Genomic DNA, 13,378 nt, shown 5'->3' with positions numbered 1-13,378 from the left:
CTTTTAATATTTCTCAGATTCGCAGACTTGGTAAAACATTTTTACTAGAATTACCAGTTCTGCCTATTAGTGGTCAGCATTGGAAATGGTACCATGCGGTTTTACGGTTTTACATAACATAAGAGAAGAGAAAAAAGATGAGAAGCTAGAAACCTAAAGTTGGCTTTCATCATATAAAGTATATATATATATATATATATATATATATATATATATATGTAGTGGGTGGATTAAACTAAACTTTTGGAATAAATGGTCTTTTAATTATCCAATGTTTTAAGATAAATGCATAATATCTTTTTGCCTAATTTAAAAGACATTTGTCTATGACAAATTCCTCAACCCTTGGAAAATAAAAGAGAAACAACAGAAGCACCTTTTTCACTTTGTTCATTTTGCACTTTGAAATCTATATATAAGTAATTATGTATAAAGGAGTAATTTACATTTCACATTTCTCTGCTATTTGTATGACAAGGGGATAGCTCATACAACGTGAATTTATTAACTTATTATTGGAATGTATACTTTGCTTCAGCTGTGTATACTATGTGTTCTATCAAACACTTGACTTTAAAAAAGATGCTGTTACCTTTCAGGTAAAGGAAAAGTGTCTTCTGATAGGGTTTGGGGTACACACACACTAATCTACACTTCTCTCACTGGATAAGTCTACCCTGAATAGGTTTTGATGTCTTTTGGTGTACTACTACTACTTTTGGTGTCTTTTGGTCTACTATGATTGGTTCATACAAAAGCCCCATTATCTCATATATTCCACATTTAATAATCTTAGCTACAACTTGATTATTACCTGCTTCTGACTGCACAAGGTACATAAATCTTCAGTACAGCTGAACGAATTGAACGGCTACCCCATATGTACAGAAAAGGGTTTACCACTGAAGTCACAACAATTAGTATAACAAAGGGATCATAGGCATCTCTTTCAAAATCCATACAAGTGTAGAATCCACAGACACACTCGCGCACAGTAGAAGGCGTCCACAAGACCAGAAAGGTACATGATACTATAACAATAAGCTTTAGTGAGGACTTCTTACTGTCTCTCTGGGAGCTTGGCAATTCTCTGTCTTGTTGATTCTTGGCTATACGGTAGAGCTTGATGTTCATACCAAACATAATGATAAAAACAGCAAAGTTTGTAATAATATTGCTGATGCCTTTAATAGTTAAAGACATTGAGCCTCCTATTAAAGTGTAAATTAGCGTCATGAAAAAGGGGAAAAACCAGCAAAAGACTAAAACAACAACTGTCCGACTTAGCGTCATTATTCTTACATATCTGAATGGAGAAGTTACTGCAAAATGACGCTCACACTGAGAGCAGAGGATAGACAGAAAAATAACTCCCATTAGGTTATAAGACAACAGGTGACCGACAATCATTGCTAGTGGGTTGGCCCTGCTATCAAAGAGACCATCATAAAACCAGATGACTCCCAGGGAAAAGTCACTGAGACATGTGTTGAGAATGTAGAGAAATCTGTTCTCTGTCCGTAAAGAACTGCTGGCCAAGATGGTCACCACTAGCAAGCCATTTAAAGTTACAGACCCCACAGCAAGCATAACATGGAAACAAAACAGCAGAACATAAGCACCGCTGTCAAAACTAACAGAGAGGGGCACCATTTCACCTGAACTTTACAGACAACAGCTGTGGGTATTTATTGGATTGTTACCTGATGAATTATGGATGAGAAGGGAAATGACTACCAGGTAACTGTTGACAAACTCTCATAAAAAATAAGCAAAGGGATTCTCATAGGACCCTGAGACTTCTGAGGGCATGATCTATTATGTAAATCCTCCCCAAGGGTTCGCCAATATTTACTAACTGGTACTACAATTTTTTTTCATAGTTTTGTTTTAGAAATCAAAGCTAACCCTTTTGGATTTCATAAAATTCAGCAAAGTGCAACTTCACCGTAAACCTTTTACAACTGTGTTTATTTGTTGATATCTTTACAGCTCATTACAAAAATGTTATTCCTCCTAAGAAGTAATAAAATGTAAATTAAAAAAAAAATCGTCTTGAAGTGAATTAAGGTTGGTTATCGAACTAGCTGTTTTACTTAAATTAGTATCACACATCTACAATCTTGCAATCAGCCATTTATTCTATTTACAATATATGGAGAAAAGTAATCACTCTTCTGTATGGTATCCCACACTGAACTTGGAATAAACCTTTGAATTTCCTTTGTATTCCCAGTACTTCAATCACCTACAGAAGCCAAAAGTTAGCCCTGAGTAAAATCCAAGTTGAAAGCCTATCTACCCAACCTTTATAAGAGTTGCCAGATTCCAATCAGTAGTATGTGGGGGAAAGGACAGTACAAGGGCATCATTCATGTGTTCTTTATACCCAGGATAGAAGGTCTACATATATAATAAAAAAAAAGTTGTCTGATGGGACCAGAAAATACAATTTCAGACTACAAACAGCTGGGGGTGAGGTTTGGTTGCACATTGGCAGGCACAGTAGTAGCAGTAGAACTGGCTGGGTGAATTATGGAATCTCCTGAATATAGTGGGAGGTTGGTGATAGACAAGAGATACAAAAAGAAAGATGCATGCAATGGGCAGAGTACAGCTTGGTGTCTGAGGCTATCAGCAGAAGAAAGGGGAGCCCAGAACCAGTTCATCTGGGAGATTGGGACTGGCAGCAATTTCAGGTACAGTGGGAAGGATTACAGATTATTTTTATGTGTCTGTTTTCTGGTTTTATGTTGTTTGACATTTTTTAAGTTATTTGGGGGTGGGATGGGACTTTGTAGTCTAATCTGGAGTCAAGAGCAGCATTTGAGAATGAAAAGTCGGAATTTCTTTGTGGAACCAAGTAAAGCACAGGTAACCATAGCAGAATTAAAGCATTTGGCACATGCAGTATATCTCTACATAGGTTTTCTGTGGTACCCTGAGCCACATCCCTAATTAGGCCACTAGGTGCCAGATGACTTTAAAATTATGCTGGCTGTTACTTACAGCTTCTTGGAGCCAGTAAGGCAAAACTCAATCGTCTCTTTTCTCCTCCACCGTTTTATGTACATTAAAAAAAAACATGGCCATCCTAAATGTTTTATGTATGTTAAAACTGTAAAACTATTATAGACATTAAGCACGTTTGTTAATGAAGGTGGACAATAGGCAGTGCTGGCACCTGGGGAAAACAGAGAATAGTAGCAAACATATAACTAACAATATATTATGTGATTGTTCATATACAAAAATCCAGTTTTGATATATGATGTGGTTTATTACATTCTTCAAATCAAATCCAAGGGTTTTGTCCTGCACAAGCATCCTGTCCCACCAATGTTGCACATCCCGCACATTGGGAGACAGCGGGCCTGATTTATTAAAGCTCTCCAAGGCCAGTGAGGATATACTTTCATCAGTGAAGCTGAATGATGCAGCAAACCTGAAATTAATCTGGTTCAGGATTGAAAACAGTGGCTAACAAACAGCAAATGACTTTTAGGAAATCCATTTAAGATTTGCTGGATTTTATAAATCAGGGCCATTAAGGCAAGCCTTTTCATTGCACCTTTAAAGTGTTACATAGTAAGTCCAGTAGAAAAAAGACCAAGTTCAACCACTAGGGAAATAAATTTACCCAAGATATAAAACCCTATGGACATAGTTGATCCAGAGGAAGGCAAAAAAAACTCTTGCTACAAGTTACTCCAACAGGGGAAAAAAAATCCTTCCTGATTGTGTATGGCAATCAGATGTTCCCTGATGGTCTCTGTTATCTTTACTCTAAAGCTTTATTACCCAGTTATTTTCTGTGCTTCTAGAAAAGCATCCAGCGTTTTCTTAAAACAATCTAAAGAACTTGCTGAATCTACTTCCTGAGGGAGCCTTACAGTGAAAAATCACTTTCTTAGCCAGAGCTTAAACTTCTTTGCCTCCAGATGCAAAGCGTGCACTCTTGTCCTTTGTAGTGATTCTAAAGTAAATAGTTGGGAAGAGAGTTCTCTATATGGACCATTTATATATTTATACAGGATAATCATATCCCCCCTTATAGCTCTCTTCTCAAGGGAGAATAGATTCAGTTCAGTTAATCTCTCCTCATAGCTGAGCTCCTCCATTCCTTTTATTAGTTTTGTTGCCCTTCTCTGCACTCTCTCCAATTCAACAATATCCTTTTTGTGAACTGGTGCCAAAAACTGGACTGCATATTCCAGATGTGGTCTGACCAATGCTTTGTACAGGGGCAGAATTTTGTCTCCATCTCTGCAGTCTGTTCCTCTTTTAATACAAGAAATTACTTTGCATTGCATCATATAATAAAGTTCATGATCTACCAGAACCCCCAGATCATTTTCTATTCCTGACTCCCCCAAATGTATTCCCCCTAGACAGTATGACGCATGCATGTTGTTAGTCCCCAAGTGCATAACTTTACATTTCTCAATATTAAATGTCATTTAAATGCCACTTGGCCTTCCAATCAAACAATACATTCAGGTCTGTTTATAATCTAAGACCCTAATAAACCTATTGACCCTAACTTTATTATTATTATTATTCTTAATAAACAGAATTTATATAGCGCCAACATATTACGCTGCGCTGTACATTAAATAGGGGTTGCAAATGACAGACGAATACAGACAGTGACACAGGAGGAGAGGACCCTGCCCTGAGGAGCTTACAATTTAGGAGGTAGGGGAATTACCACACAATAGAATGGGAGATATATATTGGTGGGAAGTAGTGACGGTTTCAAAATACAGAAGAAGATGGGTAGGCAAGTTTGAAAAAAATGGGTTTTAAATGCTCTTTTAAATAAGCTGAAGGAGTAGGAGCAAGCTGAATAGGACGAGGAAGACCATTTCAGAGAGTCGGGGCAGCCCTAGAAAAATTTTGGAGCCATAGGTGTGATGAGGTTATGAGTGAGGAAGTCATTAGTAGGTCATCGGAGGAGAGGAGAAAGCGGCTGGGGAGTATTTACTTACCAGGTCAGAAATGCTGTGGAATAAGCAGCTCAAAAACCATACTGGAGAGAGTTTGTTAGGGTTCGGGGGCCAGGGTGGAGGAATGGGTATGGAGTAGATCAATGGGAATTGGGTCAAGCGGACAGCTAGGAGATGAAGATGATGAGAGAAGAGAGGAGACTTCAACAGTAACAGGGCTGAGGGAGGTCAGCGATGATTTACAGGTGGAAGGGGTTGATATGGTTGGAGTGGCTCGGTGAGCAAAACGATCATGTGTGATTTTGTCAATTTTTTCTCTAAAGTAGGTGGCAATGTCCTGGACAGTAAAGGTTGTTGTAGGGGGAGCAGGTGTGGGGTTTAGTAGGGAGTCAATTGTTGAGAAGAGGCTGCGCGGGTTGGAAGCTTGAGAGGAAATGACAGTGGAGAAGTATTTTTGCTTGGTGACAGTGAGCTCAGTCTTAAAGTTCTGTAGCTTGGCTTTGTAGTTCATGAAGTCAGCGCTGAGGCCAGATTTCCTCCATTTGTGCTCAGTTTACTTACTTCCTCATAAAACGAGTAAATTTGTTTAACAACTCAGGTCTTTCTTGAATCCATGCTGATTATCACTTCCAATAATATTTTCTAGCAGAAACCTCCTAATGTGGTTCTTTATCAAACTCTCTAGGACCTTTCCAAGTATGGACGTTAAACTAACCAGTCTGTAGTTACTTGGTGATGACTTTACTCTCTTTTTAAAGATAGGAACCACCTTGGCCTTACGCCAATCCATTGGTACCATGCCAGTGATTAAAGAGTTTCCATACAATATGTATGTCTGTGTTTGGAATTTTTTTATATTCTTAGCCACCTACTGGGTAACTAAAATATTCAGTGGTCTTTGTAAGGTACAGCAGAATATGGTGGCAAAATATAAAAACAAACAATAAACACTGAAAATTGTTTTAAAACAAACAAAAATTGGTATGTCATCACACAAGTTTCAGGTCTTTATTTATTCATTATTGCTGTGTAAGCTCATTAGCAGGTATTAAAATTTCATAGCCTGAAAATACTCCTGTGTTTACATTTATATATTTATAAGAACAAGTTAAAGCAGGTCATACAGCTATTAATATCAGTCCCTGACTGCTGCAATGTCTCAGGTGCCTTGTCAGTAACCTTTCATTACATGATGAATACACCATCTCACTAAATGGCAGATTCATTATACACCTACAGGGAATAAGCTTAGAATCAGCTTTTCATGCACCCACTACTAGAAAGTAATAGCGAGTATATGAAGTTAAAAGGGAATTTGTCATAAAAGTTATGACAAGGACAACTTGGCTATATCTCTATCAGGCAAGGGTGTGACCAACAGACCAACAGTAACCAACAACTATAGCAAAAGCACCTTTTGAAACCTTGCTACCCTAATAACCTCCATCTTAACAGCATTTTTCTTCTGACAAAGAGGTATAGAGGTTCCCAGACTTCAAATCGAATAGGTCACTGTATTGTGACTCCACTAGAAGGAAAGGTCAGCAATGGCATCTCCTAATGGCTTTAATAACCAGTCATTATTCCTATATTAGGTGCTTCAATGGAGATCCTCTAGGATATCCACCATTTTACACAGTTGTAAATTGGAGATCAGTAACAAAAACAGGACAACATATCATATAACCTGGGAAAGCAAGCTAGCTGTATGTATAGTCAAACAACTGCACCCCAGAACTGTACAGACTGGTCTAGTAAGGAAAAGGGGCCTAATATGTAAGTATCATGACCTTTTTATCCTGGCTTTTGACCCACACAGTCACCTGAAATGGCTGTCACAAATGTGATCAATGACCTCCTGACAGCCCCCCCGGCCTAATCTGGAGCAATGAGGATCAATGGAATTGTGTGACAAGACAGAAAGTATATAAAATCGAAACTTTGAATGTCCCTACAACAGGTTCATCCAACACTAAATATATATTTCTGTGAAATCCCCCTGATGCAGGAAAGCAATGACAAATCTGGATGATTTTATCCTGAATTTGAGTTAATTGTTAACATTCAGGGCCTTGAGGTCCAAGATGGGCCAAATGCCCATTTTGGACATTGAACAAGTTGAAAAAAAACCCAAAACCTTTCTGCAGCATGGACTGGTGAAATGATCTTTTGGTAAAGAACTTCAGAGTGCCTGATACATATTAGGGGAAGGTGGAGTGATGTTAGAAACCAATGAGAAGTAGGTAACGGAACCTTATTTTATAAGACACCACCTTTGCCATGAAATGCCTGACATGCAGATGGATGTAAAAAGTTAATGGGTATTCTTGCACTTTTGAAAGTAGGAATGGACCTTCATGCTGAGTAGGTCTTGGTGGTAGATTTTGGATCTTGGTTTGGCAGATTTGGAGTGCCAGATCCTATGGCTGAAACTAGACAATTTTGGGATGGTGCAATGCGAGGCAAAATGAAAAGCATAATTTGCAGGAATGGAAATGATTTAGCAGTCTGCTCCTTAGGATTTTATCTAGTAGCATCACTGATGAGCATCTAGGGCCAGTCTAAAAAGGGATTGTCCATAAAAGGCCATGGGGGGCAACAGCTTCCTGAAAGAAAGTTCCACAGTCAAGGTCCCAACATATGTTCTGACAAGAGGTTGATACAAAAATTAATTCAGGAAGCTTCTAAACAGCGGTCGTTGTTAAAATCCAATGCCACAGACATTCGTTTCAAGCACTCATTGATCTGAAGGTCAGTGGACCCCAATATCAATCATTTTGGCCAAGCAAAACAACAGCAAAAAAATTGGTAATACACTTTGTTGGATCACTAAACACAGGAGTGTCCTTCACAGATATTGTGGTCTCCTTATAAAGATAAGACATGGTTGAATTCACAGTAGGAATGGGCCATTTTTTTAAATATTTAAATCCTTACAAAGCTTGCTTTAGGGGAGCAAAGAGCTCAGGATGTTCAATCTCATTACTGAAAATTTGGCCTTAAGTGTCCTTTAAGTCACAAAGCATAAAACTGCACTGCTAAAAGTAAAAGCTAAATCGACCTCCACTTTTAGTATCAGGTATGGACTTTTTATGGGAAAAGTTTAGCAGTCAATGACAAGAGCAACTCAAATTTTCCATGGCCTATGGCTCAGTAACCACAAAGGCATATTGGATATTGAAGCTGCTGCAGAAGGCACAGTAGTGTTCTTGCAATCTGTGCAAAGCTGGAAAACAACTGGGTAATTTGGGTCAGAACATGAATGTAATAAAAACATCAAACAAAAGGACAGAGGACCAAGCCACCCCAGATGAAGCAGGACTCCAATTATTGGAGAAACTTTAAAACCAGAGGCACAATTCCATGTTGCAACACCAGTGTTGTTGGTTTTGATGCCTATGAATGCACTTCATAAAAACCAAAATCTTTAGCCACAAGGTAGATATACAAACCCACATTTTATGATTTAACTTGTGCCATTCAATGAATAACTGAGAAATATCATTTTTAATGGACACATACCGGTACCTAGTATGAGCACTTGAAAATCTAAGACAGAAACCTAGGAGTCAAAACTGTACAAGGTATGTGTTAGAGCTAAACAAATAGGGCCTTGTTTATATCAGCAGATATTACTAGGCTCTATGCACAACACATGGTATTCCAATCATAAAAATGGGCTGTAGTGTAGAGAAGCTACATGTAGTTCTTACTTCTTAATGAGTACAATCATGTGACTAAGCTCTATTCTTTTTTTTTTTTTCTTAAAGAACTTAAATGTTATTTATACTCCCGGACTTTTTTCATTTTTTAGATTTTTTTTTTCAGTACAGCTATACTGCTTTCTTTAAATGAGTTCTATAGAATGGTGGAGTCTTGCCCCTTTCTTTGCCCCGTACCACGAGGACATCGGTTTCTGTTGAGTTTATTTTTGGATATCTGTATTTGCATGGTAGGGATGCCCCTTTCACAGCAAAAACAATTGAACTCATTCAATTATGGCTTCAATTTAATTTTAAGGGCATAAGGAAAGCTTTTATTTACACTGTTTATTTGTAGGTCAGTGTCTTATAGTAAATACTGATTATAACCCTCCCTTCCATAGATGCATATCTTTATCCAGTGTCTGTTCTGCCATTTGTTTACTTCCAGCAAGTCCTTGGTGTCCTGAAAGCACGATACTACCCCCCCCCCATTGACTTCTAAAGAACCGTACCCAATTCTGGACACAGCCCTATATATTTCTATGTATTAATATTGTATGGGCACAGACCAGGTAGTGCAGACTTGCTCCATTGGACCAAACATACAGCAGAACCACAGCCATCATATCAAAGTATGCATCTGTGGAAGGCGACTTAGCTTAGACAGTAGGGGGCAAAAACCATTAAATGCACTTTGCTTTATTGTGCACCCGTTCTTTCAAATATCTACAGCCAAAACTACTTTTTCCAATCTCAGATACAGCAATGAATGGTTTTCTGCTGTGTCTTTATTTTATTTTATTTTTTTTAAGCTGTTTATACACTTCTGGACTTGGGACACAAAGGAGGGTGTCTCTGCAAAGGAAGGATATACACTGACAAGTGCCACTTAAACAAATGCCCCTAATGAAAATTTCCTATTACATGAAAATGTATGTGAAAATGATTACGTAGACTGATACTGAAGGTGGGTGAAGCACCCCAGTCAAGCTCGCTATACATTTTACTATCTGACAGTACAAAAAATTTTATAAGTAAAACTGGTTGTATAAATGTTGGGGTATTTTAGGGTATTAACCCTAAAACAGAATTTTTAATGCACTTCAATAGATCCCTATCCTAGACCAGACATTCAATATAACTGAGTAACATTATATGCCTATTTAATGCATGATATTTAGTGCTGCTGGCCATTGCCATACTGCACATGATGATGTTGATGACCGCCCCAGCACTGTGAACACACTGCTTGCAGATCGTCTGTTCAGCAACCTGCAGCATCACCAGCCTCCCTTTAGCCATGATGTTTGCACATTTCTTGGCATCTGCTGCATATACAGTGAACCAGTGCCCAGATGAAGGGAAATTTACAGTATATGCTGCTGCCAATGAGCAGGTTGGTTCCTGAATTCAATCCTGTCCTTGGCTGCAAGCCCTCTAAACCTCCTTAGTTCCAGGCTCTGGTTGCTAGATCCTCAGCTTGTTACCAGAGACTCTACCCAGCTATACTCTGCCGGATATTGTCTTTTTGGAAACTTGACTTTGACCCTGCCCTGCCCTTAGACCGTCTAGACCTTGATTCTCGCTTGCTGCCTGCCCCAACCTCAGGCAGTCTCAACCTTGTCTCTCTCGCCAGAAGCTTACCCAGTACCTAATCTTAGGCTGTCACTACACCAATGCCCTCTGGTTGCACTCATCCAAGGTTGGGAAAATCTGAGGGAAAATCTTCCCTCAACAAAGTAGTCCAGTGGCCACTACAGATACCAGCCTTTCAACCCTTGCAAGATGCTCTGGTGAAAGTTGGGACATTCAGACTCCCCAGGTAATCCTGCGTCACTTTTCAAGTGACTATAATATTTCCTAACCTTCCAGCCACATGAAAAGGTATGTATAGAGCTGAATGAGGGGCAGAGATGCTGAACGAGTAAGATAGTACGTAATCTAGTCTCAAAAGGATACTCTCAGATTTTGTTATGCAATCGTTTTATTTAACATTCAATGAAACTATAATACATAATTTTATAAAGGTATGAAGGCTTAATACAAAATAGAAAAAATCCTTTTGTATGGGAAGGACATTTTCCCCTTCCTCATAAACAGTTTTTAAATTTACACTTTTAAGAACATTTACAATAACTTATATAAATTATCCCCCGAGACAGTGGTGTTTTAATATTACAGTTAATACAATACACATGCAGAATTAAAAAAATAAAATAAAATCAATCATCTGATCTTCCGGCGTGTTACAGGCTTGGATACTATTCTTCGTCTGTTTTTTTTCAGCTCGTTCTGATCCATTGCTTTAGTTTCCATGGATGCTATCTTTGCACTTTCTACATCTGGACTTTCTGGTGGTGAAAGAAGCTGAATTTCTACAGTTGGGGGTGACCAAGATGCTTTATCTACTGGCCTGTCAATCAAAATACAGTATACAACAGTCAGCAAGCTAGATAAATGAAAACTACGGCTTCTCAAGTATGTCAGGACTAAAAATACAATCAGCATTTTCCAATACATTCATATTTCCCAACAAACATTGAAAAATGCCCCTTGATATGCCAGAAATCTTTTGCGTTTAATTGTTTGAGATGACACAGTGACCAGCCCTGACAACAAACAATGTGCTGAAAAATGGTTGTAATAGCCTAGTGGTGTTTGCGGAGAGGTAAGCAGTGGTTGAGATGGGTAAAAAGAAGGGAAAAAAGCGAGCTAAATTCCTCTCTTTCCAATTGTCAGTGTTTTAAAGCCTGCCCCATACAATCAAATAGAAAGTGAAAAAACATGCCAAGTAGAACTTTTAGGGCATAAAATTAGGTCAGTTTTACTTAAGGTAGAAAACATCCAATAAACAGAGCACATAAAGTATCAAATATTAGTGCAAACAATGATGGTCCTTGGCCATAGTAATTACAATCGTTTAGAGTGGTCACACATTATGTGGTTGTCTCTGATCACATCACATTTTGCCAATAGGCTTCCTAGGGCGACTTTTAGAGAGACTCCTAATTAGCAGAGTATCAATGATAATAGTTTCTGTTTTCAACATAGAGGGAGCGATGAGCACACAGGATGCTTTATCAGGGAAACAATATATAAAATAAAATATAATATAATATATAAATAATATAAAAAGTTGTATAAAGAGCCATACCTAAGGAGTCAGATAACTATCTGGTGCTATATGCAATAGCTTACAATAGGTACATCCAAAAGATGGCACTTCCACCTCCCTGGTGGTATGAATACTGAGTATTTTCAAATGTAAAAGCAGTACAAAGCAGAATCATCTCATCTTTGCCATCCTACAGGCTTTGATACTATCCTTTGCCTGGATCTGTTATGAGAACATTTACATTACGACACTTTCATGTCTGGGTTTGCTTTTTATTTATGGTTTTAATGTTAGCTTTGCACCTTGTACTTTAAAAACAAAAAAGGTTTCTTATTCAGAGATTGTTCTTCATTGTCTTTTTGAGTCCCATTATGGTAACACATTTTCTGATTTAGGTCGTCCAAATATACATTTGAAAACCCTTGAATCAAGGATGAAATTTATTTGTACCTGACAAGTACGGGGGCAGTTTAAGAAGCTCTGCAGTTTATATTAGGTTTGGAATGGTTTACGGATTAGTTAACTGCAGTAGTTGCATGGAAGCTTTACTTGAGATTGAGGGAAAAAGACTGGTGAGCTCCCCTTCAGACAATTACAGTGGTATTAGTTGACGCTTGGCTGCATACAGTCCTAAGGGGAACATTAATGTTTCTATCCAGAAATCCAAATGCAAATATGCAAGCCTCAGCAAAAATTAAATAAAAATAAGTACATACTTTTCTGCTTTGTTTCCTTTATGTTTAGGAGGTCTTCCTCTTGGTCGTTTTACTATATGTTCTTCTGGAACCTCAATTTGTTTGTCCTCAGATTCTGGAATCTTTGGCTCCTGTGAAAACAAAGCTTGGTCAAGGCAAGTGCAGATTTTTAAACTTCACATATATCTGTACATACAGAGGATGAACCACAAACAAAAAGACACTTGACTAACCTGTTCCTTTTCTGTTACTGTAGTAGTATTTCTAGTTGTCCTCCTCGTCCTCAGAGAAGGGGGAGAGAAGATGTACTGAGGACTGACAGGGGGCTGTACAGACTCCAGGGCATGTATAGGAGAGACAGAGGGAGCCACAGGTTCAACTAAACAGGAAAAAAAAAATATATATATAATACATATATTGTACCAAGCATGCACAAAAAAAACAATACTCTTTCAGATTCTGTCATTTTTACCACTGGCTTTGGTACCTACTAAGTTATAGCCTTGAACAAGCATGCAGCCAACAAAGTCATAAGTCCCATATGTCACCCTGCAAAAATGTCCCTGGTGTAACTATTTATATAGTAAGACCAGAAAGTCTCAAAGCAGGCAGTTTTAGAAACTAGTCAGTGGTAGTGGAAAGAAAAACCCAAGTCAGGAGAACCCCCTTGCTACAAGTAGGTATGGCTCCAATGAAGTGCACATAAATCTGGTCTTGCTCACTTTAATAATGTGGCTGTCATACACCAATGTGTTTAATACAGTCATGTCTAATTACTGAATTTTAGCAGCTCCCTGGGTACTGGGGAAACATCAGCAGAAGCTAAATCTTAATCACAAATTTACTTTATTCTAATTAACACATTTTTTTTCTCTTTTTAGTCTCCAATACTATAAAACGGTCGCTCCCTTGTGA

At 38.3% G+C, this 13,378-nt stretch overlaps 1 protein-coding gene across 1 annotated transcript in view; it reads right to left on the bottom strand.

Annotated features, from left to right (window-relative positions):
• Nucleotides 1-10,619: 10,619 nt before the first annotated feature.
• The window catches only part of LOC140329863 (uncharacterized), a 20,816-nt gene continuing 18,057 nt past the window's right edge, over nt 10,620-13,378 (bottom strand). The window contains exons 14-16 of the mRNA XM_072410254.1: nt 12,697-12,842; nt 12,485-12,594; nt 10,620-11,066 (exon numbers count right to left, since the gene is read on the bottom strand). Of these exons, the coding sequence (XP_072266355.1) occupies nt 10,880-11,066; nt 12,485-12,594; nt 12,697-12,842 (443 nt within the window). The 3' untranslated portion in view covers nt 10,620-10,879. The remainder of the gene's footprint in view (nt 11,067-12,484; nt 12,595-12,696; nt 12,843-13,378) is intronic.

Source organism: Pyxicephalus adspersus, chromosome 4 (genome assembly GCF_032062135.1).
Source record: "Pyxicephalus adspersus chromosome 4, UCB_Pads_2.0, whole genome shotgun sequence".
NCBI lineage: Eukaryota > Metazoa > Chordata > Amphibia > Anura > Pyxicephalidae > Pyxicephalus > Pyxicephalus adspersus.
This window is presented reverse-complemented; position numbering and strand designations above follow the sequence as displayed.